Consider the following 27,970-nt stretch of genomic DNA (forward strand, 5'->3'; position numbering starts at 1 on the left):
CTATTTCATACATAAGGCACACTGGATTATAAGGCATCGCTATGTTTTCCTTCTATTTCAGCAGGTCTCACTGCTGGGTGGCGAAACCTGAAGATCTCAGCTAAGTAAACAAAACTATAATTCTTAAAAAATATATTTTCTTTTACAGTCAAACAATCACTGGAAACTGCTTATTTGGTGAGTAAGCTTAGATTTCCAGATTAACACTAAGGCTAGCTGCGGTTAGTGGCTAATGCCGCCGATAGCGATACACTGAGGAACCCTGAGTGTTCTGGTAAGCCACAGTGATGTTAGCTAGCGGATCGTCACACATAGCTTGTTTTAATGGAAAGTAAACAGGCTACAGTCTGAACAGGCTATTCTCACTTTGGTGAAGGAGCTAGCATTTAACGCAGTTAGCAGCGGGCTACAGGATGATAATACTAACTTTTGAATGACAAAAGAGCTAGCCCTTAAACTAAAACTGAAACTCCTGTATATCCCTGTACTTCCTGCTCCTTACAACCTGACTGGTAAAATTTGCCCCCGGTTAAAAGGCACACTGATGTTTTTTTGGGAAAAAAAAATCAGTATTTTAAAGAAGATGTGTGGACATGGTTTGGTTTTCAGAGGGATGACACTCAGTAGAGCACTGTCTTATATGAATTATTTCACAGATACACAGTAATTAAAGAAGCAGCAAGATGATTTATTGTTCACCACTTCATACAGTGTCTTATATTATTATTTTTTTCTGTATTACACATTTTTGTTCTGTTTAACATGGAACTTGATATTAAGAAGCCAACAAAAAAAGAATTTTGATATCAGCTGATTCTGATGACATGGCACTGTTGATTGGTATCAGAGAGAAGACGCCTGATTGGAGCATCCCTACAGGAGGGGGGGGTTAGGCCCTGCTGTTACCTGCCACAGGCTTGCGCAGGACCCAGATCTCCTCATTGCTGCACCCCTGTGGCCCGCCAGAGGGAGTCGGGGAGCCGTGAGGGCTGGACTCTGAACCGCGGGCACCTTCAACAAAGAAAGCAGCGTTAACGCCCGCCGCCCCGCTCCAGCCTGCACTGCCCTCCGGTGGTCAGGAGGATGTCTGAGGTACGGTCAGTTAGTGAAGGATACCTCCATTCCTGAATTAGGCCAGAAACATTCCCCAAACTCACGCCAGCGCCTGATGTGCACACTCTACATCGCCTTGTGTAGCTATACTGTTTTTAAGCTTCAGTACTGACGGGGGCATCTGAGTATAAACACGACCAATTATTTCAACAGTGTTTTACTTTCACAGGTGAAAAATGAAAACCTACAGAATTTGGGTACTGTGTTCACTGAACTGCTCCAAAGTGAAAAAGCAGAGCCTCTACTACAACAGGACCCCGCCATGCCCTGTCCTATTTGCATGTTCACACCTACGTTTAGGTTGTCCCGATTCCTGTTGTGATGGAGGGATAAGGTGAAATGACCTTAGAGGTACACTCCAGGTATATAGTAGTATACAGTGATGCTTGAAAAATTGTGAACCCTTTAGAATGTTCTATATTTCTCATAAATATGAGCTAAAACATCATCAGATTTCCACACAAATCCTAAAAGCAGTTAAAGAGAAGCCAGTTAAAATAATGAGACAAAAATATAAGACTTGTTTTTTCATTTATTGGGGAAAATTATCCCATATTACATATTTGTAAGTGGGAAAGTAGTTGAACATCTAGGATTAGCAGTTAGTTTGAAGGTAAAATTAGAGTCAGGTGTTTTCACTCAGTGGGGTGACAATCAGGTGTGAGTTGGCAGAACCTATTTTATTTAAAGAACATGGATCTACTAGGTTTATTAAGTTTGCTCTTCACAACTCATGTTGCTGGAATCCTGCATCATGTCAAGAACAAAGGAGATTTCTGAGGACCTTCGAAAAAGAGTCTTGAAACCATCTTTAAAGAGTTTGGACTCCACTATTCCACAAACAAACAGAGTGTGTACAAAAAAGGACATTAAAGACCATTGTTGTCCTCCCCAGGTGTGGTTGACCAACAGAGATCAAGTGTAAGGTGAGAGCGTTATGTTTGGAGAAAGGAAAACACTGCATTCCAACATAAGAACTTTATCCCATCTGTGAAACATGTTGGTGGTACTATCATGGTTTAGCCCTGTTTTGCTGCATCTGGGTCAGGACAGCTTGCCTTCATTGATGGGGTCAGCAAAGATTTGCATGTAATATTGGACCATTTTTTTCAATACATAAATAACCCAAGTGTAATATATTTGTCTCATTTATTTAACTGAGTTCTATTTATGTATTTTTATGACTTCTGTTGATGTTTTAGGTCATGTTTATGCAGAAATATAGAACATTTTAAAGCACGCTGCATACACTAAGCATCCAACTGGTCAAGAAATACCCACGATACACTGTGTTGTATGCTGGTGAATATGATGACTGCATTAAACAGAATTGTGTAAAGTGGTTCATTTAAATAGTTTACTAAAATTATGAATTCTGCTTTCTAAATTAGTGCTCATGCTTTTCCAATTTTGGCAACAGTGATTAGGAGCACAGTATTTGACATTTTGTCCAACTTATGCATGGCTCCTATAGTGCCCCCTTGCTGCAATGCATGTATTACAGCTTTAAAAGTCCCTTTGAAATGAAAAGTTTGAATGCAAAGAAGTAGATTTATTGTTTTCGGAATTGCATGGGGTGTGTTTCTGTCCTCAGCCCTAACTCAGCCCCTAAACAAACCGCCTGTTACCATGTTTATTCTGTCTATGCTATTTCTGTTTCTTAGATCCACGCACCCACACTCACACACACACACTCAATCATCTTCGCACCTCACACAGTTCACACATGCAAATATATTACATCTTAACACAAATATATGTGAACATTTATATACATTAGTACATAAATATAGCACTAAAACATGTATATTAGTGTATATACATATAAAAATGCCTTGAGGCACACATACACAGAGATAAGGACATATATAATATATACAGCAATATATTATTATATATGTGAACAGGTTAAAAACGAGAGGAATTGCAGTGCATCACAAGAGCAAAGTTCATTAGGGGTCACCAGGGTTATAGAAGCTGAGAAATTCTTTCACAGCACAGCATCAGAGGAAGGAATAGGTACTCTGTGTAAATGCACAGGTGAGGTATCTTACCTGAGAAATCAGAGTTTGTAATATTTCTCTAGTTCAAAAGTAGTAATAATAGCACAAGTTCCATAAAGATCACACCGACGCTCTTCAAGAGATCACGGGATCTACTGTTCGCCACACTGCAACGAGACGTATCCTGCACGCCCAATCAAAAGCCTTCTCCGCTAAGAGTCCGTTCTCAGATTGGGGTTAATCAGAGGAGGGTCAGATGGAAAGGAATAATGCAGGAAACTGGACAGAGGGACAGACGGAGGAAAAGGAGAGAGGAGGCCATGCTGTTCTTTTTCTGAGTGTGACAGAACTCCACATTAGTACAGAGACAGCAGGAGAGGAGCACGAGAGGTCTAAGGTCTACGGGAAGAGCAGAAACAACATGGCTGCTCAAACAACACACACAGAAACGCCCGCTCGACCTGCTGGTAACCTGCCTGGCCAAAAGTAAAATCAATAAAAAAATCATACAAATCCAAAATCATTCAAAAAACCCAAGGAAATGCTAGAATTCAATTAACCAAAATTTTAATTTACAGTATATTTAAAATGTATTCCCAAATATAGTCATGCAACTGAAGACTCTGAAACTGTGTAAAGATGGTCAGTCATCTCTAGCAGACATGACTCTTCTGTGGTTTCTGTCATTCTACAGCTCACTGTTATATTTCGGAGTTTCTCACTAATTGAAACATGCAGTGGGTTACGCTTTGTGTCCAAATGTTTGTAAAGACCCTATCTGATGAATGCATGATTTTTATTAATGTGCCGATCATTTTAGGTGAAACGATTGGACAAGGTTTTTACCGACCTGTGGTATCGACGGAAATCTATTACTTTTCTTTTTACTGCTGCATTTGATTCATTTATTGCCACTGGGATGAAAACAAACATAATCACCAACTCCAGCACCCATTGCTGACAAAGACGTGCAAATGCACATACAGTTAATGTGGTCCCTGAAATGCTCCTGTCACTGAATACTTCCCTGGACAGTAGAAACACTCACTTCCACAAAACAAGTTAAACCCCTTTAAATCTCTTAAAAAAAGTTCAATTATGAGTTGTCCCAATACTTCTGTCCTGGCTATACTCTGGCAATGGTGGGGTATTAAAAGCCATTATTGTTTAGCTACATTAGTCTTTAAGCTCCAGTGCTAAAAAAAATCTATATAAAACATGTCTATAGTGACTATAGTTGGGGTAAAATTGAGGAAACATTTTTGGTTTATTCTAAAGCATTTCTTAATGTCAGACCATCCAGGTAAAACATAGCAAGTTAATTTTTTTAGCATTTCCTAAAGTTTTGGGAATGAAATAATAAATAAAATAATAATAATAATAATAATAATAATAATAATAATAGTGTCAGTGGAGTCGTGGGCGTGTACCTTGTTGGCTGAGCGGCTCGGCTGAGGTGCTTTGCGACCTGCTATAGCCAAAGGAAGTGAAAAGTGGCTGATGGGCATGTGGCGTGGGTGGAGGCGGCAGGATATGAATCTCATGATACGATTCCCCATTCAGCACGGCTGCACCGGGGGACACACACCCGCTCACACACAGCGGGATGGTTTGATACTGTTGGGTACTAACGACTGTACTCCAAGAACCTAGATACAGGAACATGACCACCAGCAGCACCGGCACAGAAAAAAAAATACAAATACACGCAAAGAGAGGGGAAAACAAAATTAACACAAGGAGGAAAAAATAGAAAACATCAAAAAAATCAACAACAACACAATTTAAAAAACAGCAAAATCATAAAAGCAGACAAAAGAGGATTATAAAAGTGAGTTTCTCTGTATTAGCTACAACACAGACTTACTAAATTAGCCAACACTGTTACATATACTGCACAGGTTACACACATACACATATGTTTGAACACAGCTGGAATGGTAAAGCGCTTAGTGATAAAATAGAACAAAGGTTAAAGTGAAAAAAAGGAGATGAATGTAGAACATGTTTGTGAAAAGCAGGTTTGTGTTTTGGGATTTTTTTGTGTTTAATGATTATTTAATTCTTATTATTCCCCAAAAGCTTTCTGTTGTGAATTACAGTGATTGACCTCAAGATATTTCATTTTGTTTCTGTTCAGCATCATTGCATTTGTTAATTTACACCCTTTCCTGTATTTCAGACCTGCAACACATTTCAAAAGAAATGGTAAAATACTAAATAATGATGTGATTTTAAACAGATGTCAACAGGTGATCATAATTTGGCACAAATTTAAGTATCCAATTTCAAGTTTTTTAACCAGATTGCACACATTACAGACATGGCTGTGGAAGAAGTGAGTACCAGTAATGAACTGGCTGCCTGCAGTCCTGATCTGTCCACAGTGGAGATTGTATGAGGGTTTTTTAAAAGGAAAACTAGACAACAATGATGGCCTTCATACTACTACAAGTTTGCAGGAAGAATCGGACAAAATTACCCTCGAAACACTTCATTTTTGGTAGCTATTGGCGCCAAAATGTCTTTTAAATGTTGTGAGAAGAAATTTCAACATGACTAATGGGTTAATGCTTTACTGTGTTGCTGGTCTGAAATGCAGGAATATATGCACTGTATATATACAAACATACAATGAGATTGAACAGATAAAACATGAACTATCTTAGATTCACACAAGTTAATGTAAAAAGTACTGTCCCCACATTTCCTTGGGATGAGAAAACAATGCAATCCTGATGAAACTGCATGTGTATCTCTGTGTATCTCCTCAGACTGCTTTGTGAATGCCCTATACTTTGGTGAAACCAGTGAATAGGTGGATGGGGTGAACGCTGAGAGCACTGAAGATGAAGATGCTGACGAAGGCTCTTTAAAGCATGAAACACACTGAACACGGAGGGACATACACATGTACAGCTGAGAGTTAAGCCACCTCTCCTGACCAGAACAGCCAAACACGACAGAAAGAATCAACAAAGGGAAACAAAGGCCTTTCCCCTCTCTCCTTTCTTCTCCTCTCCTTTATTCTCTTTTCTTCTTCTGTTTTTTTTTATTGTCTTCTTTTTTTCTGGAAATTTAGCACAACCACTCTCCCCAGGCCTCAGCCTGTGAGCAAATCTGTGCTGCAGTTACACCAGTGGCCAGGTGAGGTGCTGTTTGCCTCATTGCATCATCATCATCATCATCATCATCATCACCATCACTCAAACTGCTGAACTGTTGCTCATTTTTAGGGGGCATCTGTTGACAACCCGCAACAACTTACAATTTACAATTTATGATTGTATTTTTTGGATATTTGATGAAAGCTGGATAAAGAAGACTTCCTTAATTGAACGAATCAAGATGATAGAGGACGTTATGTTTGTCCCAATCCAGTAAGTGCTGATAAATGTGAAACAGAAGGAAACACACTGCTGCATCAGTCACATGACCTCAGGCTGGACCATGTGAATGCGGTTCCCACGGCAATATCTGTGTAGTGTACACTAATCCGTCAGAAGAGAACACTCTCCCAGCACTGTGCACTAAACATTTTGCCGGAGTGGAAGAGAAATCCCTCACTGTGGGTCTTATATGTGCTGGAATGCCCAGAGGTGTTATATTTTTAGTAGTTTACCAGTTGTCACATAAATAATGTGTTTATAGCTCCTTAAATCAGCACCAGTTAAATGTCTGGACTTAATAACAAATACAGAATTGTAATTGACCAAAAACAGAACTAAACATAATTAAACTGTAATGTAAAATCTTCAGTGTTGCCACATTTTCATGGTGTAGATTTAACACTGTTAGCATTCTGTAAACAGCTTCTTAGTCTGAGGATGCTGAACATAAATAAATAGCATTTGTAGAATTGTGAATACATTATATATGGAAATAGAACATAGCAGAGCTCATGCTTACATGCACCTGAGGGCACAGAACTGTCAAACAAGTGTCAACAGCAACAGCAAAATAAGCTGTTTGTAAATGGAAGAAATCAATTTTCAAAGAAATTTTTGAGTGCAGCCCACACACTCAGCTCTGCTGCTTATGCCACAAATGCACATTCCTTACAAATGTTGCTACATTTAAAAGGGAAGTGAATTTCCATTTCCATTTCCATTTATACAAGATTTTTCGCCAAGAAGCATTGCTACAACAAAGAAATAATCTATAAGTCTATTTGACTCATCAGTGCTCTGTTGTCAATGAACCATTTAAACCAATTATCACAGTAATGACGTTGACATTTCCCACCATTACCTGCTAATAACTTTGTGCTTGCCTCAAACTAGACTCCACCTAGCATGTCTAATATATAGATTAATAATTTATAACAGTAGAAAATGAATGTAATGTAATTGTCCTAAAAAAATAACAAAAGCTTTATGTGGGAGATCTGAAATGTAGCCCAATTCTAGAATGACCCAGGTATGTACAATGTACTTTATATTGTGTATTTTTGTCTGCATTGTAAACTGTGTATATGTATGTATATGTGTGTGTGTGTGTGTGTTTGTGACCTTTCACCTCCCCCCCTCTTACCTGTTGGACCTGGCCTTTTGCAGATGACCTCCACTATGCTAGAAGGGAAGTAGCCCACTCTGTCATTTCCTGTGCGGTTGTCATGGATACAGCCCTTCCACCTGCCATCCGAGTGCTGCTCCAACACCTGAAGTAGGAAGAAACACATCAGCCAATCCAGAAACACCTGCAGCGAGGAGGTGGACGCCTCTCAACGTCATATTAGAATAGCTCACAGTGATGTTGAATGAAAAGAGACGTCTGAATCTAAAAAAGATTATAAAAGTTATTACTCCAGATGAATAGTATGAATACATTAGAGTGATCTACAGTAAAGAGGTGCAGGAGCTGCACCAACATGACACAATGATATCATCCATGCATGTATACATATCTAACACTTCTCGACTATAAAATGTATTTGATACCTGTATGTCAATACAGACAGCTATCTATTTCATACTGATACAGTTCACATAACACAGACACTTCTTCTTAATACGGCCATATTCCTGCCATTCCTGCCATTGTCATCTTGGAATATGTGCCATCCGTGCCATCAGTAAAAAATATATATTCAGTATATTTAGGTAGTCAGCTGACCTTATTCTTTCAGCACATACTGCTGCTGAACCTAGACCTGACCAACCACAGCAACACCAGATCATAGCCCCACCCCCACAGACTTTTACAGTGGCATGATGAGTGCATCACTTCAGCTGCCTCTCTTCTTACCCTGATGCTCCATCACTCTGGAACAGGATAAACCTGGACTCATCACACCTGCCTAAGATCTTCTTTCATTGCTCTAATCTTAGTCCAATCTTTATGTTCCCCAGCAAATTAAAGCCTTTTTTTCTGGTTAGCCTCACTGATCAGTAGTGTTCCTAAGGCTACACAGCTGTTTAGTCCTGATTCAGTGAAGTCCCTTCACATATTGTGTGGAAATGCTCTTACTTTCACTATTAAACATACTCCTGAGTTCTGGTGTTGTTTTTCTACCATTTGATTTCACCAATCGTTTAAGTGATTGCCAATCCCAGTTATTCAAGATCTTTTTCTGAGCACATTCCTTCCTCGAAGATGACGTTTCCCCCCACTGTTCTTTCACTTTTAATAATGCGTTGGACAGTTAACAGTTAACCTGATTTTAGTAGTTTTATTAACATCTTTTTATTTAGGACCACAAAATCAGTTTTCCACATGATTGTTAAACAAAAGAGAAGCTACTCCCTGCATCAGTTAGGGTTAAATAACTTGTCAGCTGAAACATAATCATCCAAGCATTAATAATCCAATGGGAGACTTTTACTTATTTGTGTGGTTAAATCCAAGTGGCGACCTTTTTATTTGCAGGGCCGTGTAGATTGTTTACTGTATTAAATTTTCTTTAATCTTATTCATATCTCAATACAAATTTATATAACACTATTACTGCTGTCTTTATAATGCTGTGATATGTGACTTTTCCCTTGAATTAATAAAGTGATATGTCTATAGCTTGAATGTCAGGGCCTGTAAGGCATTATGTGTGCTATAAAACACATGATAAATACCACACAGGATACATAATGTATTTATAATTAAGTCTTGTACTTATAATGCGTTATAAATGGATTTATAATGTTATATACTATACAAAACATTCAAAGTATACATAACATACAAAGCCTAGATTATTGAGAACTGTTACTACAATAGAACACTACTAAAACTATATTACAAATGAGTGAAAAATACCCTGCTCTCCTGATCACTGGCTGATTAAGGTCTTCCTAAATCTCAGCACTACTCTCTCGAGTTTAATTAATTAATACTGGCGGATTAGGAGTGTTGAAGTCACTCAGGACGAGCAGCGCTCAGCTTTACTGAATATAAAAAGCTCCTTTAATTATGAACAAATTACCAGCAGCGTCTGCAGAAAAACACGGGCAACAGCGCCCTCTGTGGATTAACTATCAGAGCTCACCAAACAAACTGCTGTGATTACCCAGGAGAACCTGCCCTCCTGATTAATTATGGCCTAGAATTTCTCACCACATTTAACTACAGAGAGAGCCCACAGAGGAGCCGGCAGAGCAGAAGAGCTGCAGTTCTGCATGATACCAGAGTGTTTAGAGTGTATTTAGTCCATCACGTATCAAACATCATCAGCACATACTCTCAGTGTTTCATGTATTTAATATCAATTGATAGATCAGGGGGTGTTGCTGTATGGAGTGTGTGTAGCTGTAAGGGCAGTGTGTTGCTGTAAGGACAGTGTGCTGCTGTAAGGGAAGTGTGTTGCTGTATGGAGTGTGTGTTGCTGTAAGGGCAGTGTGTTGCTGTAAGGGCAGTGTGTTGCTGTATGGAGTGTGTGTAGCTGTAAGGGCAGTGTGTTGCTGTATGGAGTGTGTATAGAGTGAGTGTAAGGGCAGTGTGTTGCTGTAAGGGCAGTGTGTTGCTGTAAGGGCAGTGTGTTGCTGTAAGGGCAGTGTGTTGCTGTATGGAGTGTGTGTAGCTGTAAGGGCAGTGTGTTGCTGTATGGAGTGTGTGTTGCTGTAAGGGCAGTGTGCTGCTGTAAGGGCAGTGTGCTGCTGTAAGGGCAGTGTGTTGCTGTAAGGGCAGTGTGTTGCTGTATGGAGTGTGTGTTGCTGTAAGGGCAGTGTGTTGCTGTATGGAGTGTGTGTAGCTGTAAGGGCAGTGTGTTGCTGTATGGAGTGTGTGTTGCTGTAAGGGCAGTGTGTTGCTGTATGGGCAGTGTGTTGCTGTAAGGGCAGTGTGTAGCTGTAAGGGCAGTGTGTTGCTGTATGGAGTGTGTGTTGCTGTAAGGGCAGTGTGTTGCTGTAAGGGCAGTGTGTTGCTGTAAGGGCAGTGTGTTGCTGTATGGGCAGTGTGTTGCTGTATGGAGTGTGTGTTGCTGTATGGAGTGTGTGTTGCTGTATGGAGTGTGTGTTGCTGTAAGGGCAGTGTGTTGCTGTATGGAGTGTGTGTTGCTGTATGGAGTGTGTGTTGCTGTAAGGGCAGTGTGCTGCTGTAAGGACAGTGTGTTGCTGTATGGAGTGTGTGTTGCTGTAAGGACAGTGTGCTGCTGTAAGGACAGTGTGTTGCTGTATGGAGTGTGTGTTGCTGTAAGGGCAGTGTGTTGCTGTAAGGGCAGTGTGTTGCTGTATGGAGTGTGTGTAGCTGTAAGGGCAGTGTGTTGCTGTATGGAGTGTGTATAGAGTGAGTGTAAGGGCAGTGTGTTGCTGTAAGGGCAGTGTGTTGCTGTAAGGGCAGTGTGTTGCTGTAAGGGCAGTGTGTTGCTGTATGGAGTGTGTGTAGCTGTAAGGGCAGTGTGTTGCTGTATGGAGTGTGTGTTGCTGTAAGGGCAGTGTGCTGCTGTAAGGGCAGTGTGTTGCTGTAAGGGCAGTGTGTTGCTGTATGGAGTGTGTGTTGCTGTAAGGGCAGTGTGTTGCTGTATGGAGTGTGTGTAGCTGTAAGGGCAGTGTGTTGCTGTATGGAGTGTGTGTTGCTGTAAGGGCAGTGTGTTGCTGTATGGGCAGTGTGTTGCTGTAAGGGCAGTGTGTAGCTGTAAGGGCAGTGTGTTGCTGTATGGAGTGTGTGTTGCTGTAAGGGCAGTGTGTTGCTGTAAGGGCAGTGTGTTGCTGTAAGGGCAGTGTGTTGCTGTATGGGCAGTGTGTTGCTGTATGGAGTGTGTGTTGCTGTATGGAGTGTGTGTTGCTGTATGGAGTGTGTGTTGCTGTAAGGGCAGTGTGTTGCTGTATGGAGTGTGTGTTGCTGTATGGAGTGTGTGTTGCTGTAAGGGCAGTGTGCTGCTGTAAGGACAGTGTGTTGCTGTATGGAGTGTGTGTTGCTGTAAGGGCAGTGTGTTGCTGTATGGAGTGTGTGTAGCTGTAAGGGCAGTGTGCTGCTGTAAGGACAGTGTGTTGCTGTATGGAGTGTGTGTTGCTGTAAGGACAGTGTGTTGCTGTATGGAGTGTGTGTTGCTGTAAGGGCAGTGTGTTGCTGTATGGAGTGTGTGTAGCTGTAAGGGCAGTGTGCTGCTGTAAGGGCAGTGTGCTGCTGTAAGGGCAGTGTGTTGCTGTATGGAGTGTGTGTTGCTGTAAGGACAGTGTGTTGCTGTAAGGACAGTGTGTTGCTGTAAGGGCAGTGTGCTGCTGTAAGGGCAGTGTGTTGCTGTATGGAGTGTGTGTTGCTGTATGGAGTGTGTGTTGCTGTAAGGGCAGTGTGTTGCTGTAAGGGCAGTGTGCTGCTGTAAGGGCAGTGTGTTGCTGTATGGAGTGTGTGTTGCTGTAAGGACAGTGTGTTGCTGTAAGGGCAGTGTGCTGCTGTAAGGGCAGTGTGTTGCTGTATGGAGTGTGTGTTGCTGTATGGAGTGTGTGCTGCTGTAAGGGCAGTGTGCTGCTGTAAGGACAGTGTGTTGCTGTATGGAGTGTGTGTTGCTGTAAGGGCAGTGTGTTGCTGTATGGAGTGTGTGTAGCTGTAAGGGCAGTGTGCTGCTGTAAGGGCAGTGTGTTGCTGTATGGAGTGTGTGTTGCTGTAAGGACAGTGTGTTGCTGTAAGGGCAGTGTGCTGCTGTAAGGGCAGTGTGTTGCTGTATGGAGTGTGTGTTGCTGTATGGAGTGTGTGTTGCTGTAAGGGCAGTGTGCTGCTGTATGGAGTGTGTGTTGCTGTATGGAGTGTGTGTTGCTGTAAGGGCAGTGTGCTGCTGTATGGAGTGTGTGTTGCTGTATGGAGTGTGTGTTGCTGTATGGAGTGTGTGTTGCTATATGGAGTGTGTGTTGCTGTAAGGGCAGTGTGCTGCTGTAAGGGCAGTGTGCTGCTGTATGGAGTGTGTGTTGCTGTATGGAGTGTGTGTTGCTGTAAGGGCAGTGTGTTGCTGTATGGAGTGTGTATAGAGTGAGTGTAAGGGCAGCGTGTTGCTGTATGGAGTGTGTGTTGCTGTATGGAGTGTGTGTTGCTGTATGGAGTGTGTGTTGCTATATGGAGTGTGTGTTGCTGTAAGGGCAGTGTGTTGCTGTAAGGGCAGTGTGTTGCTGTATGGAGTGTGTGTTGCTGTAAGGGCAGTGTGTTGCTGTATGGAGTGTGTGTTGCTGTATGGAGTGTGTGTTGCTGTATGGAGTGTGTGTTGCTGTAAGGGCAGTGTGTTGCTGTATGGAGTGTGTGTTGCTGTAAGGGCAGTGTGTTGCTGTATGGAGTGTGTGTAGCTGTAAGGGCAGTGTGTTGCTGTATGGAGTGTGTGTTGCTGTATGGAGTGTGTGTTGCTGTAAGGGCAGTGTGTTGCTGTAAGGGCAGTGTGTTGCTGTATGGGCAGTGTGTTGCTGTATGGAGTGTGTGTTGCTGTATGGAGTGTGTGTTGCTGTATGGAGTGTGTGTTGCTGTAAGGGCAGTGTGTTGCTGTATGGAGTGTGTATAGAGTGAGTGTAAGGGCAGTGTGCTGCTGTAAGGGCAGTGTGTTGCTGTAAGGGCAGTGTGTTGCTGTATGGAGTGTGTGTTGCTGTAAGGGCAGTGTGTTGCTGTATGGAGTGTGTGTTGCTGTAAGGGCAGTGTGTTGCTGTATGGAGTGTGTGTTGCTGTAAGGGCAGTGTGTTGCTGTATGGAGTGTGTGTTGCTGTAAGGGCAGTGTGTTGCTGTATGGAGTGTGTGTAGCTGTAAGGGCAGTGTGTTGCTGTATGGAGTGTGTGTAGCTGTAAGGGCAGTGTGTTGCTGTATGGAGTGTGTGTTGCTGTAAGGGCAGTGTGTTGCTGTAAGGGCAGTGTGTTGCTGTATGGGCAGTGTGTTGCTGTATGGAGTGTGTGTTGCTGTATGGAGTGTGTGTTGCTGTATGGAGTGTGTGTTGCTGTAAGGGCAGTGTGTTGCTGTATGGAGTGTGTGTTGCTGTAAGGGCAGTGTGTTGCTGTATGGAGTGTGTGTAGCTGTAAGGGCAGTGTGTTGCTGTAAGGGCAGTGTGTTGCTGTATGGGCAGTGTGTTGCTGTATGGAGTGTGTGTTGCTGTATGGAGTGTGTGTTGCTGTATGGAGTGTGTGTTGCTGTAAGGGCAGTGTGTTGCTGTAAGGGCAGTGTGTTGCTGTATGGAGTGTGTGTTGCTGTATGGAGTGTGTGTTGCTGTATGGAGTGTGTGTTGCTGTAAGGGCAGTGTGTTGCTGTATGGAGTGTGTATAGAGTGAGTGTAAGGGCAGTGTGCTGCTGTAAGGGCAGTGTGTTGCTGTAAGGGCAGTGTGTTGCTGTATGGAGTGTGTGTTGCTGTAAGGGCAGTGTGTTGCTGTATGGAGTGTGTGTTGCTGTAAGGGCAGTGTGTTGCTGTATGGAGTGTGTGTTGCTGTAAGGGCAGTGTGTTGCTGTATGGAGTGTGTGTTGCTGTAAGGGCAGTGTGTTGCTGTATGGAGTGTGTGTTGCTGTAAGGGCAGTGTGTTGCTGTATGGAGTGTGTGTTGCTGTATGGAGTGTGTGTTGCTGTAAGGGCAGTGTGTTGCTGTATGGAGTGTGTGTTGCTGTAAGGGCAGTGTGTTGCTGTATGGAGTGTGTGTTGCTGTAAGGGCAGTGTGTTGCTGTATGGAGTGTGTGTAGCTGTAAGGGCAGTGTGTTGCTGTATGGAGTGTGTATAGAGTGAGTGTAAGGGCAGTGTGTTGCTGTATGGAGTGTGTGTTGCTGTAAGGACAGTGTGTTGCTGTAAGGGCAGTGTGTTGCTGTATGGAGTGTGTGTTGCTGTAAGGACAGTGTGTTGCTGTAAGGGCAGTGTGCTGCTGTAAGGGCAGTGTGTTGCTGTATGGAGTGTGTGTTGCTGTATGGAGTGTGTGTTGCTGTAAGGGCAGTGTGTTGCTGTATGGAGTGTGTGTTGCTGTAAGGGCAGTGCGTTGCTGTATGGAGTGTGTGTTGCTGTATGGAGTGTGTGTTGCTGTAAGGGCAGTGTGTTGCTGTATGGAGTGTGTGTTGCTGTAAGGGCAGTGTGTTGCTGTAAGGGCAGTGTGTTGCTGTATGGAGTGTGTGTTGCTGTATGGAGTGTGTGTTGCTGTAAGGGCAGTGTGCTGCTGTAAGGGCAGTGTGTTGCTGTATGGAGTGTGTGTTGCTGTAAGGGCAGTGTGTTGCTGTATGGAGTGTGTGTTGCTGTAAGGGCAGTGTGTTGCTGTATGGAGTGTGTATAGAGTGAGTGTAAGGGCAGTGTGTTGCTGTAAGGGCAGTGTGTTGCTGTAAGGGCAGTGTGTTGCTGTATGGAGTGTGTGTAGCTGTAAGGGCAGTGTGTTGCTGTAAGGGCAGTGTGTTGCTGTATGGAGTGTGTGTAGCTGTAAGGGCAGTGTGTTGCTGTATGGAGTGTGTGTTGCTGTATGGAGTGTGTGTTGCTGTAAGGGCAGTGTGTTGCTGTATGGAGTGTGTGTTGCTGTAAGGGCAGTGCGTTGCTGTATGGAGTGTGTGTTGCTGTATGGAGTGTGTGTTGCTGTAAGGGCAGTGTGCTGCTGTAAGGGCAGTGTGTTGCTGTATGGAGTGTGTGTTGCTGTATGGAGTGTGTGTTGCTGTAAGGGCAGTGTGCTGCTGTAAGGGCAGTGTGTTGCTGTATGGAGTGTGTGTTGCTGTAAGGGCAGTGTGTTGCTGTATGGAGTGTGTATAGAGTGAGTGTAAGGGCAGTGTGTTGCTGTAAGGGCAGTGTGTTGCTGTATGGAGTGTGTGTAGCTGTAAGGGCAGTGTGTTGCTGTAAGGGCAGTGTGTTGCTGTATGGAGTGTGTGTAGCTGTAAGGGCAGTGTGTTGCTGTATGGAGTGTGTGTTGCTGTATGGAGTGTGTGTTGCTGTATGGAGTGTGTGTTGCTGTAAGGACAGTGTGTTGCTGTAAGGACAGTGTGTTGCTGTAAGGGCAGTGTGTTGCTGTATGGAGTGTGTGTTGCTGTATGGAGTGTGTGTTGCTGTATGGAGTGTGTGTTGCTGTATGGAGTGTGTGTTGCTGTATGGAGTGTGTGTTGCTGTATGGAGTGTGTGTTGCTGTAAGGGCAGTGTGTTGCTGTATGGAGTGTGTATAGAGTGAGTGTAAGGGCAGTGTGTTGCTGTATGGAGTGTGCTGCTGTAAGGGCAGTGTGCTGCTGTATGGAGTGTGTGTTGCTGTAAGGGCAGTGTGTTGCTGTATGGAGTGTGTGTTGCTGTATGGAGTGTGTGTTGCTGTAAGGGCAGTGTGTTGCTGTATGGAGTGTGTGTTGCTGTAAGGGCAGTGTGTTGCTGTATGGAGTGTGTGTAGCTGTAAGGGCAGTGTGTTGCTGTATGGAGTGTGTATAGAGTGAGTGTAAGGGCAGTGTGTTGCTGTATGGAGTGTGTGTAGCTGTAAGGGCAGTGTGTTGCTGTATGGAGTGTGTGTTGCTGTAAGGACAGTGTGTTGCTGTAAGGGCAGTGTGTTGCTGTATGGAGTGTGTGTTGCTGTAAGGACAGTGTGTTGCTGTAAGGGCAGTGTGTTGCTGTATGGAGTGTGTATAGAGTGAGTGTAAGGGCAGTGTGTTGCTGTATGGAGTGTGTGTAGCTGTAAGGGCAGTGTGTTGCTGTATGGAGTGTGTGTTGCTGTAAGGACAGTGTGTTGCTGTAAGGGCAGTGTGTTGCTGTATGGAGTGTGTGTTGCTGTAAGGACAGTGTGTTGCTGTAAGGGCAGTGTGTTGCTGTATGGAGTGTGTGTTGCTGTAAGGACAGTGTGTTGCTGTAAGGGCAGTGTGCTGCTGTAAGGGCAGTGTGTTGCTGTATGGAGTGTGTGTTGCTGTATGGAGTGTGTGTTGCTGTAAGGGCAGTGTGTTGCTGTATGGAGTGTGTGTTGCTGTAAGGGCAGTGCGTTGCTGTATGGAGTGTGTGTTGCTGTATGGAGTGTGTGTTGCTGTAAGGGCAGTGTGCTGCTGTAAGGGCAGTGTGTTGCTGTATGGAGTGTGTGTTGCTGTAAGGACAGTGTGTTGCTGTAAGGGCAGTGTGTTGCTGTATGGAGTGTGTGTTGCTGTATGGAGTGTGTGTTGCTGTATGGAGTGTGTGTTGCTGTATGGAGTGTGTGTTGCTGTATGGAGTGTGTGTTGCTGTATGGAGTGTGCGTTGCTGTATGGAGTGTGTGTTGCTGTAAGGACAGTGTGTTGCTGTAAGGGCAGTGTGCTGCTGTAAGGGCAGTGTGTTGCTGTATGGAGTGTGTGTTGCTGTAAGGGCAGTGTGTTGCTGTATGGAGTGTGTGTTGCTGTAAGGGCAGTGTGTTGCTGTATGGAGTGTGTGTAGCTGTAAGGGCAGTGTGTTGCTGTATGGAGTGTGTGTTGCTGTATGGAGTGTGTGTTGCTGTAAGGACAGTGTGTTGCTGTAAGGGCAGTGTGTTGCTGTATGGAGTGTGTGTTGCTGTATGGAGTGTGTTGCTGTATGGAGTGTGTGTTGCTGTAAGGACAGTGTGTTGCTGTATGGAGTGTGTGTTGCTGTATGGAGTGTGTGTTGCTGTATGGAGTGTGTGTTGCTGTATGGAGTGTGTGTTGCTGTAAGGGCAGTGTGCTGCTGTAAGGGCAGTGTGCTGCTGTAAGGGCAGTGTGTTGCTGTATGGAGTGTGTGTTGCTGTAAGGACAGTGTGTTGCTGTATGGAGTGTGTGTTGCTGTATGGAGTGTGTGTTGCTGTAAGGGCAGTGTGTTGCTGTAAGGGCAGTGTGTTGCTGTATGGAGTGTGTGTTGCTGTATGGAGTGTGTGTTGCTATATGGAGTGTGTGTTGCTGTAAGGGCAGTGTGTTGCTGTATGGAGTGTGTGTTGCTGTATGGAGTGTGTGTTGCTATATGGAGTGTGTGTTGCTGTAAGGACAGTGTGTTGCTGTAAGGACAGTGTGTTGCTGTAAGGGCAGTGTGTTGCTGTATGGAGTGTGTGTTGCTGTATGGAGTGTGTGTTGCTATATGGAGTGTGTGTTGCTGTATGGAGTGTGTGTTGCTGTATGGAGTGTGTGTTGCTGTATGGAGTGTGTGTTGCTATATGGAGTGTGTGCTGCTGTAAGGGCAGTGTGCTGCTGTATGGAGTGTGTGTTGCTGTATGGAGTGTGTGTTGCTGTAAGGGCAGTGTGTTGCTGTATGGAGTGTGTGTTGCTGTAAGGGCAGTGTGTTGCTGTATGGAGTGTGTGTTGCTGTATGGAGTGTGTGTTGCTGTAAGGACAGTGTGTTGCTGTAAGGGCAGTGTGTTGCTGTAAGGAGTGTGTGTTGCTGTATGGAGTGTGTGTTGCTGTATGGAGTGTGTGTTGCTGTATGGAGTGTGTGTAGCTGTAAGGGCAGTGTGTTGCTGTATGGAGTGTGTGTTGCTGTAAGGGCAGTGTGTTGCTGTAAGGGCAGTGTGTTGCTGTAAGGGCAGTGTGTTGCTGTAAGGGCAGTGTGCTGCTGTAAGGGCAGTGTGTTGCTGTATGGAGTGTGTGTTGCTGTAAGGGCAGTGTGTTGCTGTATGGAGTGTGTGTTGCTGTAAGGGCAGTGTGTTGCTGTATTGAGTGTGTGTTGCTGTAAGGGCAGTGCGTTGCTGTATGGAGTGTGTGTTGCTGTATAGAGTGTGTGTATAGAGTGTGTGTAAGGGCAGTGTGTGTATAGAGTGTGTGTATAGAGTGTGTGTATAGAGTGTGTGTAAGGGCAGTGTGTTGCTGTATGGAGTGTGTGTTGCTGTATGGAGTGTGTGTTGCTGTATGGAGTGTGTGTTGCTGTAAGGGCAGTGTGCTGCTGTAAGGGCAGTGTGTTGCTGTATGGAGTGTGTGTTGCTGTAAGGGCAGTGTGTTGCTGTATGGAGTGTGTGTTGCTGTAAGGGCAGTGTGTGTATAGAGTGTGTGTATAGAGTGTGTGTATAGAGTGTGTGTAAGGACAGTGTGTGCAAGGACAGTGTGTGTAAGGACAGTGTGTGTATAGAGTGTGTGTAAGGACAGTGTGTGTAAGGACAGTGTGTGTAAGGACAGTGTGTGTATAGAGTGTGTGTAAGGACAGTGTGTGTGGTGAGTTCACTCTCTTACTGTAATAACGTCTCCTGCCTTAATGTTGAGGCTGGTCAGGTCGTAGTTGTTGCAGTAATCCTTCAGAGCCCTGACCTGCAGGGCTGCCGACGCATCTGCACACACACACACACACACACACACACACACACACACATTATATATATGTCAGTACCTGTATGTAATATTCCGTTTCATCTGGTAGAAAGTTAGTAGGAAACGGGCGGTAAACACACTCTCTCTGATTACCTCTCAGCATCTGTTTGATCTCTTTGCTGGCCTGTGTGGCGGTGAACTGGTAAACGATGTCCAGAGCTGTCTGACTGTAGGTGTTCCTCACTGTTGCATTAATGCCACTCTGCAGAATGGCAGGAGGACAAAGGTTAAGAAATGAAACTAAAACTAATTACATTATTCCATTCCCTCTCCTGAGCTCCTCTTACAGTGAGTTTATAAACAAACAACAGACACAATTTACTTCTATACCATCCTCTTATTATCCCTTACACTCATATATGTATAACGGAGCTCTGTATTGTGGAGAAATTTTGCTCCACCCTTTTTTGTCGATTTGTTTTAATTCAGCCACTTTGGAAGGTTTTTGGGCATAAACGTCCTGTTTAGGATTAGACCTAGACTAGGCCACTCTAAAAGCTTCCTTTTTTAGCCATTCAGAGGTGGATTGGTTTGTTTGCTTTTGGTCATTGTCCTGCTGCAGAACCCAAGTACACCTGAGCTTAGGGTCACAAACAAATCGATGGACATTCTGCTTCAGGTTTTTCTAGTAGAGAGCAGAATTCATGGTTCCATCTATTACAGTAAGTTTTCCAGACCCTGAAGCAGCAAAGCAGCCCCGGACCATCACACATGTCTGATATTAAAGTTTGTTTGATAATCTAAAAAATGTCAGTATGACAAAAACGCAAAAACTAAATACATTTTAAGGGGCAACTATGATGATTATGATGGATTATGACAAACCCAAAAGTCAGTATGTCAGAAAATGAGAATATTATATAAGACCAAATGGGACTTTTGGTAGTGTGGGCAGTGTGCCAAGTCCTGCTGGAAACATCAGTAAATTTTACATTTTATCTGCAAATCAAGGGAGCAGAGTCTGGAGGAAGAGTGGAGACACACAGTCTAAACTGCTCGAGGTCTAGTGTGAAGTTTCCACAATCAGTGATGTCTGTCATCTGCTGGTGTTGATCCACTGTGTTTTATCAAGTTCAATTTCAACGCTGCATCTACCAGGACATTTATAGCATGTTCCCCTCTGTTGACAAGTTTTATAAAGATGCAGATTTCATTTTCCAGCAGGACTTGGCACACTGCCCACACTGCCAAAAGTACTAATTGGACTTTTTCTAAAACACTGATTTTTGGGTTCTCATTGGCTGCAAGCCATAATAATCAATAAAACAAATAAACACTTAAAATAGATCACTCTGTGTTTAATACATCTATATATTACATGAGTTTCACATTTTGAACTGAATTATTGGAATAAAATCATTTTTCAATAATATTCTATTTTTTTAATACAAATGTACTTCTTCCGATTGGATTGGTAAATTGTTCTTTGTCTGGTAGATGGTTCTATCAAGAACCAAAAAGCATTCCACTATAGTTAAAATGTTGATTTAAATATTATATACTCTTTGCTCACAGTTTAATGTCTATCAACTCTTTTTTTTTTGTATGAGTGTTGTTTTCTATATATCAATGCTGTCTAATAAAAAACTCTACAGAACTGAAGCTTTATAGGAGAGAGATAAAACCCTCACCACTTTTAATGGAAGTCAATGTAAAAAGGGTTTATTTCAGTTTTATTATTATTTATTTATTATTTGAGTTTTTTTTCTTTGGTCCATTCATCATTAAAACAAGTCTGAGCGTAAGGGCTCATTTTTGTGTTTAAATATGTAATAAAACTAAAAATTGACAAAAATGGAGATCCTTGTTTTTCATTGGACAGCAATGATATTAACTACACTACATTCATTTCAAAAGGAAAAGAATATTCAGTTTCCAGTTTTGCACACTTGAAACCAGGTATATGATCACTATACAGGCTTCACAAACACATTTATTATTTTGTGTTTTAGAATGATCCTGCATACAAGGCATTGCTATGGTTCCAGAAAACACTCAGAGTAAATGTTTGTTCTGAAGCAGTAAAGCTGCTGAACAGGCAGGCTTTAAAACTGCTGCTGAGAGAGTTTATGTCTCCAGCTTCGTTTGATGTTCAGGCTGCTGCTCTCAGTCAGATCTGATCTCTCTGAGTGGGTGTGACAGATGAAGGCAGTACGACTCCCTGTGTCAAACATTACACACTGTTTTTGGCCTATCTGAGAGCTTCAGATCAACCCAGAAACAAGACCAAAGACACGTTTCTAATAAAAGCTACTTTTTGTGGGAAATGAATGCTAGTTTTGCAGGTTTTCACATTTATCTGCACATCCACGCTCTCATTTTCTCTTCAGATGCAGATATACTCACGTCCAGCAGGAGGCGAACCACGTCCGTTTTTCCACACAGTGCTGCCTCATGAAGGGCAGTACCGGCCTTCGTCTGTCTGTTGATGTCAATGCCTGCCTGGATCAGCAGCCTAGAGAGAGGAAACAAAAGGTAATAGTCCTTAAACCCCATCAGTAAAACTCTATACTAAAATAGAAGATATTAGTCCATAAACAACATCAATAAACACTCTTATACATTACAATAGAAGATATTATTCAATAAATAACCCCTATAAATTCTCCTATACATTAGAATAAGGGATATTAGTACATGAACATCCTCAATAAACACTCCTCTACACTAGAATAGGAGATATTTTTCTATAAACAACCTCAATAAACACTCCTCTACACTAGAATAGGAGATATTGTTCTATAAACAACCTCAATAAACACTCCTATACACTAGAATAGGACATATTAGTCCATAAACAGCATCAATAAACACTCCTATACACCACAATAAGAAAAAGCAGTCCATAAACCCCTAAATAAACACTCCTGTATACTAGAATTTAAGATATTATTCCATACATACCCCAATAAACACTGCTGTACACTACAATAAGAGATATTAGTCCATACATACCCCAGTAAACACTGCTGTACACTACAATAAGAGATTTTAGTTCATAAACAACATCAATAAACAGTTCTATACACTAGAAATAAGAGATATTAGTCCATAAACACCCTCAATAAACACTCTTACACACTAGAATAGGAGATACTAATACAAAAACGCCATCAAAAACACTCATAGTATTAGGAGTATTAGTATTAGTGCTTAAACAACATCAGAAAACACTTTTATACCCTAGGTTGGGTTGGGTTGGGCAGGGCAGTCGAGTTTAACGCCACATCAGCTCGTCGGCTATCTCGCGGCAGGAAAGGTACTGTCTAATCACAAGGTTCTACGATCTAAGCCATCGCAAGGCAGACAGACACAGACAAACACACAGACACATTCACTCACACACTCACACACTCACACCTAAGGGGCAATTTCAATCAAGTTCCAATTAGCCTGAACGTGCCGTCTTTGGACTGTGGGAGGAAACCGGAGAACCCGGAGGAAACCCACGCAGACACGGGGAGAACGTGCAAACTCCACACAGAGGGACCCGGGTCGCCCCAGCCGGGAATCGAACCCAGGCCGTCTTGCTGTGAGGCGGAGGTGCTACCCGCCACGCCACCGCGCCGCCCCTTTTATATCCTAGAAAAACGTCATTAATAAACACTCCTATATACTATATAATGAGATATTAGTCCATAAATGCCATCAATAAACACTCCTGTACACTAGAATATGAGATATTAACACATAAACACCCTCAATAAACACTCATATACACTACAATAGGAGATATTAGTCCATAGATACCATCGATAAACACTCTTATACTCTTTAAAATGAAATATTAGTCCATAAACACCCTCAATAAACACTCCTATACTCTTTAAAATTAAATATTAGTCTATAAACACCCTCAATAAACACTCCTATACACTAGAATAGGAGATATTAGTCCTAAACACCCATAATAAGCATGTATCCCTTCACCATTTGAATTATTTGTCTTAGACCCAAAATCTTATAAAATAGTGTGTAGAGAATTAGGCAGTATACCTATTTGGTATAAACCCCTTCTGCGAGGGGTTTTTGAGAGGTCCAGACATCTGGGTGACTACCTGCACTGTAAACAATTCTAACTGTTTCACATCAAACCCATGCCAAGTGTGAACTGTATATTTGATTATGTTTGGTCGGTGTTGAAGTCTACATTAAAACAAGATGCACTGTTTGGGAAGTGAAGTAAGGGTGCCCTCATCAGGCAGTATTCTCACACGGTTCGTTTACTTCAAATCCAGTCCTCCTCCCCAGCCACACATATACATGTGTGAGTTTAGGGGTTCAGGCCAGTGAGCCCCTCTCTCTCTCTCTCTCTCTCTCAAACTTCTACAGCTCTGGATGATAATTGACATGTCCGGCTGCACTAATATGAGCCGCAGCTGAACTGCAGTGACCTGGTCTGATCAGGGTCAGCACTCGGCTTCATATCTCCTCTATAAATCAATCCATCAGACTGTGCGTCAGTGAGACTGCCTCTGGTGCTATTGGATTAATGATATAATTACCAGCCCTCTCTCTCTGCATGCAACCTGTGGATTCACATGGCCCATTATAACTTTAATTAGAGCTGGGCACTGCCCAGGCAGAGGCAGGCTAGACCACACAGAGAGAGTGCATGTGTTTGTATATATTACACTCACTATCAAAAAATATAGTTGAACTTAGAAGTACGTGTCAGATTATAATGCCTTTCAGAAGAAAGATAAGGATTGCAGTATTGTTTGTACTATAAGGCGAACAACAAAAAATCCTTTAATTTTACCAAAAATCATCAGGCTGAAGCAGTATTAGCATTAGCTGCTAACTGCAGTTACTGTTGCCGTTCAGAGGTGAGTATTATCAGACTGTAGTCTGCGTGTTTACAACCTTAAAACAAGCTACATGGGATAAACTGCTAGCTGATAATGCCCTAGCTTACCCGAACACTCAGGGTTCCTAAGTGTAATGCTGTCGGGTGGCATTTACTAGTGCTAAACTCTGGTAACTGCAGCTAATGCTGCTGCTAATTTCAGGAGCAATAATTTTCAGAAGAGAAATCTGTGTAGATTAACATCCAGCATAGTGCTGGGCAGTACACCGGTTCATTCGTTTATTTAACGTTTCTCTTGTACCGCCATACCGCTAGAGGCGCTGCGGAGCACCGTGTAGAACAGCACTGTCAAAGAAGAGAGACAAACGCTGATCTAGCTCTGTCCTGCAGAGAAATCAGAACACCTCCTGCTGCTGTTTCTACTGTATGAGTGTTTTTATTCCAGTAAAATAAAGCAGTAACTACAGCCTTTTTAATACTATTAATACTGTAGCTTGAAGGATGATTTAAATGTATTTGTTAACTGGAGAAAGGGGGAATGATTTAAATAGTGTAATGCCTATAATGGCTTCAGGAATAACATATAGTAAATTTATTTTAAACTTGTATCTAACTTGTGCTGTAGAGGTATTGCGAAATATTGAATATTTTAGGTTTGTTTTGAGTGTTTATGGAACTATTTATTAAAATATTTAATTTTGTAAAGGAAGCCGTGTTAAATTTGTTAGCATATCTATTGATAAGGTGTATTGTTTACATTCTTTAGCTATTTTTAAGATAATTAAGTCTTTTCTTCAAATTTGGTTAATTTTGTGGGACAAAGTAAAGCCTTAATTTAAGCCTTAGTGTTTTATTTTATTTGTACAGTACAGTACCTCACAAACCTATATTAAAGTCCAAAAAAGTGCAAAAAAAAAAATAAAAATACTGTAATATCCCAGGAAACTGTTAGAATCTTGAAAAATACATGCATTTTTGGCCATACCATCCAGCACAAATCCAGCGCCTGTTTGACTGTTTGCTTAAATTAAAAGGGAAACATGGCAACACCCTTGTGCTCTACTAGTGTCACTTAAAATGTGACTTATAATCTGGTGTGCCTTATGTATTAAAATAGAAGAGAACATAGATGTTCATTGACAGTGTGCCTTACAGTCCGTAAAATACGGTACCAGGAACAAAAAATGATTCCAAATGTAAACTGATATGGACTAAATATTTATCTAGCTACACAAACATCTAAACATCAGCAGGAGATGGTGAGGTTTATAATATTGTCCCGCAATAAAAGAGCGCACTGGAGTGTGTCTGATACAGCTACATACTGGATCTTCAATGCAGTGCAAATACTACATATGAGACAATTTTTTAAACACACATCTATTGGTATGACTATCTATCTTAAACGTAATCAGTGGGTATATGTGTGTGTTGCACTGTTCTGATATTGAACGGATCCGAGTCTGGATGTAACAGGCAGCATATAATCACATGCTAGAGGACTAATTAATGATCCGTGCAGAGAAAGGACAGGCCAGCACGTGGACAGTCTCAGCTGGAACACTGCACTGCTGATGTAAGGATATTAAAGGGACAGGTTCATAAAAAATATATAATTGTGTAACCAACACGTGTGGAGGTGCTGTGTAATTTAATAAGTGTTTCTGAGGCTTCCTGCCTATTTTCACGTCCAGACAGATGCTAAGTGATGGTCACTAAAGCAGCTATGGGATAACAGGGCCACATTGCAATTGTGTACTAATATAATAATACTAACCTTTTAAGTATGTATTATATATTATTGATAAATTGTAAGAGTTAAAAATAGTCCAAAATCCACAATGAATACAAAAAAATGTTTTTTATTATCTTTCCTCAATGAGATGAGTCATACACATTCTACAAAAATGGCAAAAAAAAAGACAAGCCTAGCCTGCGCACAAACTAAAGAGTAAAACACTGTTTGTTAATGAATGTCTAAAGCTGTGCACCAGCTCTGTAGCTCCAACTAGGGGTTAAACAATGAACTGCAGCTTCCTGTGACCTAGGAGCTTCCATAATGAGCCGCACACAGAGCTGCTGTAATCCTAACTTTCTAATATGATCTGATTATCTGCCACTGATAAATTATAGAAATATTGGTTGATCGCATATATTGGCTGAAAATGAGCTAATACCAATACATAGTCGACTGATTTTATTAATTTTGAAGTGAATCCAAATAATGCTGGGAGCACCCCCTTATGGACAGCTGTAAACTTGCAGAACTGGACGAGCTGAGATATACAGAAACGCATCTGAAGTGAAAGAAGCATATGGACTGAGGCAGTAAAGTAAGGCAGTGTCCCGGCCTAAAGTGTTTCATCATCATAATAATTGTCAGGGATTTAATTGGCTGTTACAGTAAATGTAAAAAGCACATTCTGCGTGGTATAGTTCCGGTACCAACAGGCACAATGAGCCTGAACCTCCGCCTGTACAAGTCATCTCCTGTGTTATAGGATCACATGCACTGACAGTGTGCTGCCGGCACTCCCGATCATGTGTATTGATCCCTATCTTTGCTGACCTTCCCAAACTGATGACCCCCATCATTGCCCTGCTTTCCCCTGTCCTCGTGTTCAACCCATACAGACACACCCACCCACCTACACACACGCACACACACACACACACACACACACACATTTAGCCATGTTTTGAAAGCGGAATAGAACACAGGGTTCACAAGTTCACATTTGATATAACATAAATAAAATAAAGCAGCCTGATTAGATTCGGCAGAGTAGGAAGAGATTAAATCTCTGATTCACTTTTCAGTTTATTCTAGAACCGTAATTAAAAAAAAAACATAATAAAGTATATTACAGATTACTGATCTTGATGCTTACATTGATATATGTTAGGTTAAACGGTGCTTCAGTTGATTTTAGTAAAAAAAAAAGTATTTGTTCTAAATAGAATCATGGCAACCCCAGGGAACCATTTAGATGTATAAATGATTCTTCAGTGAAACAAGTGAATAAAACTGTGACATTTCAAAAACACATTTGGATGTTTAAATTGTTTTAGGACTGGGTACATGATGCATTAGCTCTTCAAGAGTGGTTTAATATGGTCCTGCCATGACAACAACTGTTTGTCTTGTTAGGAAGTGTTAATGGAAATGTTTTTTGTAGATGTAGATAATATAGAAACCTTAAAAATACAGAATGTGATAGAGATTTAAGGTTCTGTGTCTCTGGTTACAGTGTTTATGGAGAGAATCAGAGCAGAGAGACTGAGCTGTGTTCTATTTTCAGCTATTTTGAGCTGTTTCACAGAAGCTGTGGGTTCTACACATTTCCCATTGTTCTCTATTTTCAGCTGTTACACACAAACAAACACACAAACACCCCCCCCACACACACACACACAGTGCTGTAGAAAAGCAGATGAGATGTCTGTGGGATAGTGTGTGTGTGTGATCTGGGATTTTGTGTCACAGACCTGCTAAAAGTAGTTTCACAGTAGGTCATGTGATCAAAGTGTTAATTGAAGCAGTGCTAATCAAACACACGTCACACACATGATGTGTGTAAAAGCTAATCTGCTAAAACCGTCCGCTGAGAATTCACTGTTTTGTCATTAGAAGCACCATTTAAATATATTCCACCCAATATCTATCTTACAATGGGTTTAGACACTCCTATTGAGCAGTTTAGCCCCACCCATTCAGCCTACAGCAGTTTAACTCCACCCATTCAGCCTACATCAGTTTAGCTCCACCCATTCAGCCTACATCAATTTACCCCCACCTATTCAGCCTACAGCAGTTTACCCCCACCCATTCAGCCTACATCAGTTTAGCTCCACCCATTCAGCCTACAGCAGTTTAGCTCCACCCATTCAGCCTACATCAGTTTAGCTCCACCCATTCAGCCTACATCAGTTTACCCCCACCTATTCAGCCTACAGCAGTTTACCCCACCCATTCAGCCTACAGCAGTTTAGCTCCACCCATTCAGCCTACATCAGTTTACCACCACCCATTCAGCCTACATCAGTTTACCCCCACCCATTCAGCCTACATCAGTTTACCCCCACCCATTCAGCCTACAGCAGTTTACCCCCACCCATTCAGCCTACATCAGTTTACCCCCACCCATTCAGCCTACAGCAGTTTACCCCACCCATTCAGCCTACAGCAGTTTACCCCCACCCATTCAGCCTACAGCAGTTTACCCCCACCCATTCAGCCTACATCAGTTTACCCCCACCCATTCAGCCTACAGCAGTTTACCCCAACCCATTCAGCCTACATCAGTTTACCCCCACCCATTCAGCCTACATCAGTTTACCCCACCCATTCAGCCTACAGCAGTTTACCCCCACCCATTCAGCCTACAGCAGTTTAGCCCCACCCATTCAGCCTACATCAGTTTAGCCGTTCATTGTGTTCTGCCTGGTGTGTTCCTTTGTCTTCATAA

General features: G+C 42.4%; 1 protein-coding gene across 3 annotated transcripts in view; it reads right to left on the reverse strand.

The window, feature by feature from the left end:
• The window catches only part of caskin1 (CASK interacting protein 1), a 138,602-nt gene that overhangs the window by 23,918 nt on the left and 86,714 nt on the right, over positions 1-27,970 (reverse strand). For all 3 annotated transcript variants that reach the window (XM_022686362.2, XM_022686360.2, XM_049467728.1), the window contains exons 7-12: positions 21,038-21,146; positions 18,785-18,893; positions 18,557-18,651; positions 7,650-7,776; positions 4,547-4,765; positions 907-1,011 (exon numbers count right to left, since the gene is read on the reverse strand). In XM_022686362.2, coding sequence (XP_022542083.2) covers positions 907-1,011; positions 4,547-4,765; positions 7,650-7,776; positions 18,557-18,651; positions 18,785-18,893; positions 21,038-21,146 — 764 coding nt within the window. The remainder of the gene's footprint in view (positions 1-906; positions 1,012-4,546; positions 4,766-7,649; positions 7,777-18,556; positions 18,652-18,784; positions 18,894-21,037; positions 21,147-27,970) is intronic.

The sequence above is a fragment of the Astyanax mexicanus genome, chromosome 19 (genome assembly GCF_023375975.1).
Source record: "Astyanax mexicanus isolate ESR-SI-001 chromosome 19, AstMex3_surface, whole genome shotgun sequence".
Taxonomy (NCBI): Eukaryota; Metazoa; Chordata; class Actinopteri; order Characiformes; family Acestrorhamphidae; genus Astyanax; species Astyanax mexicanus.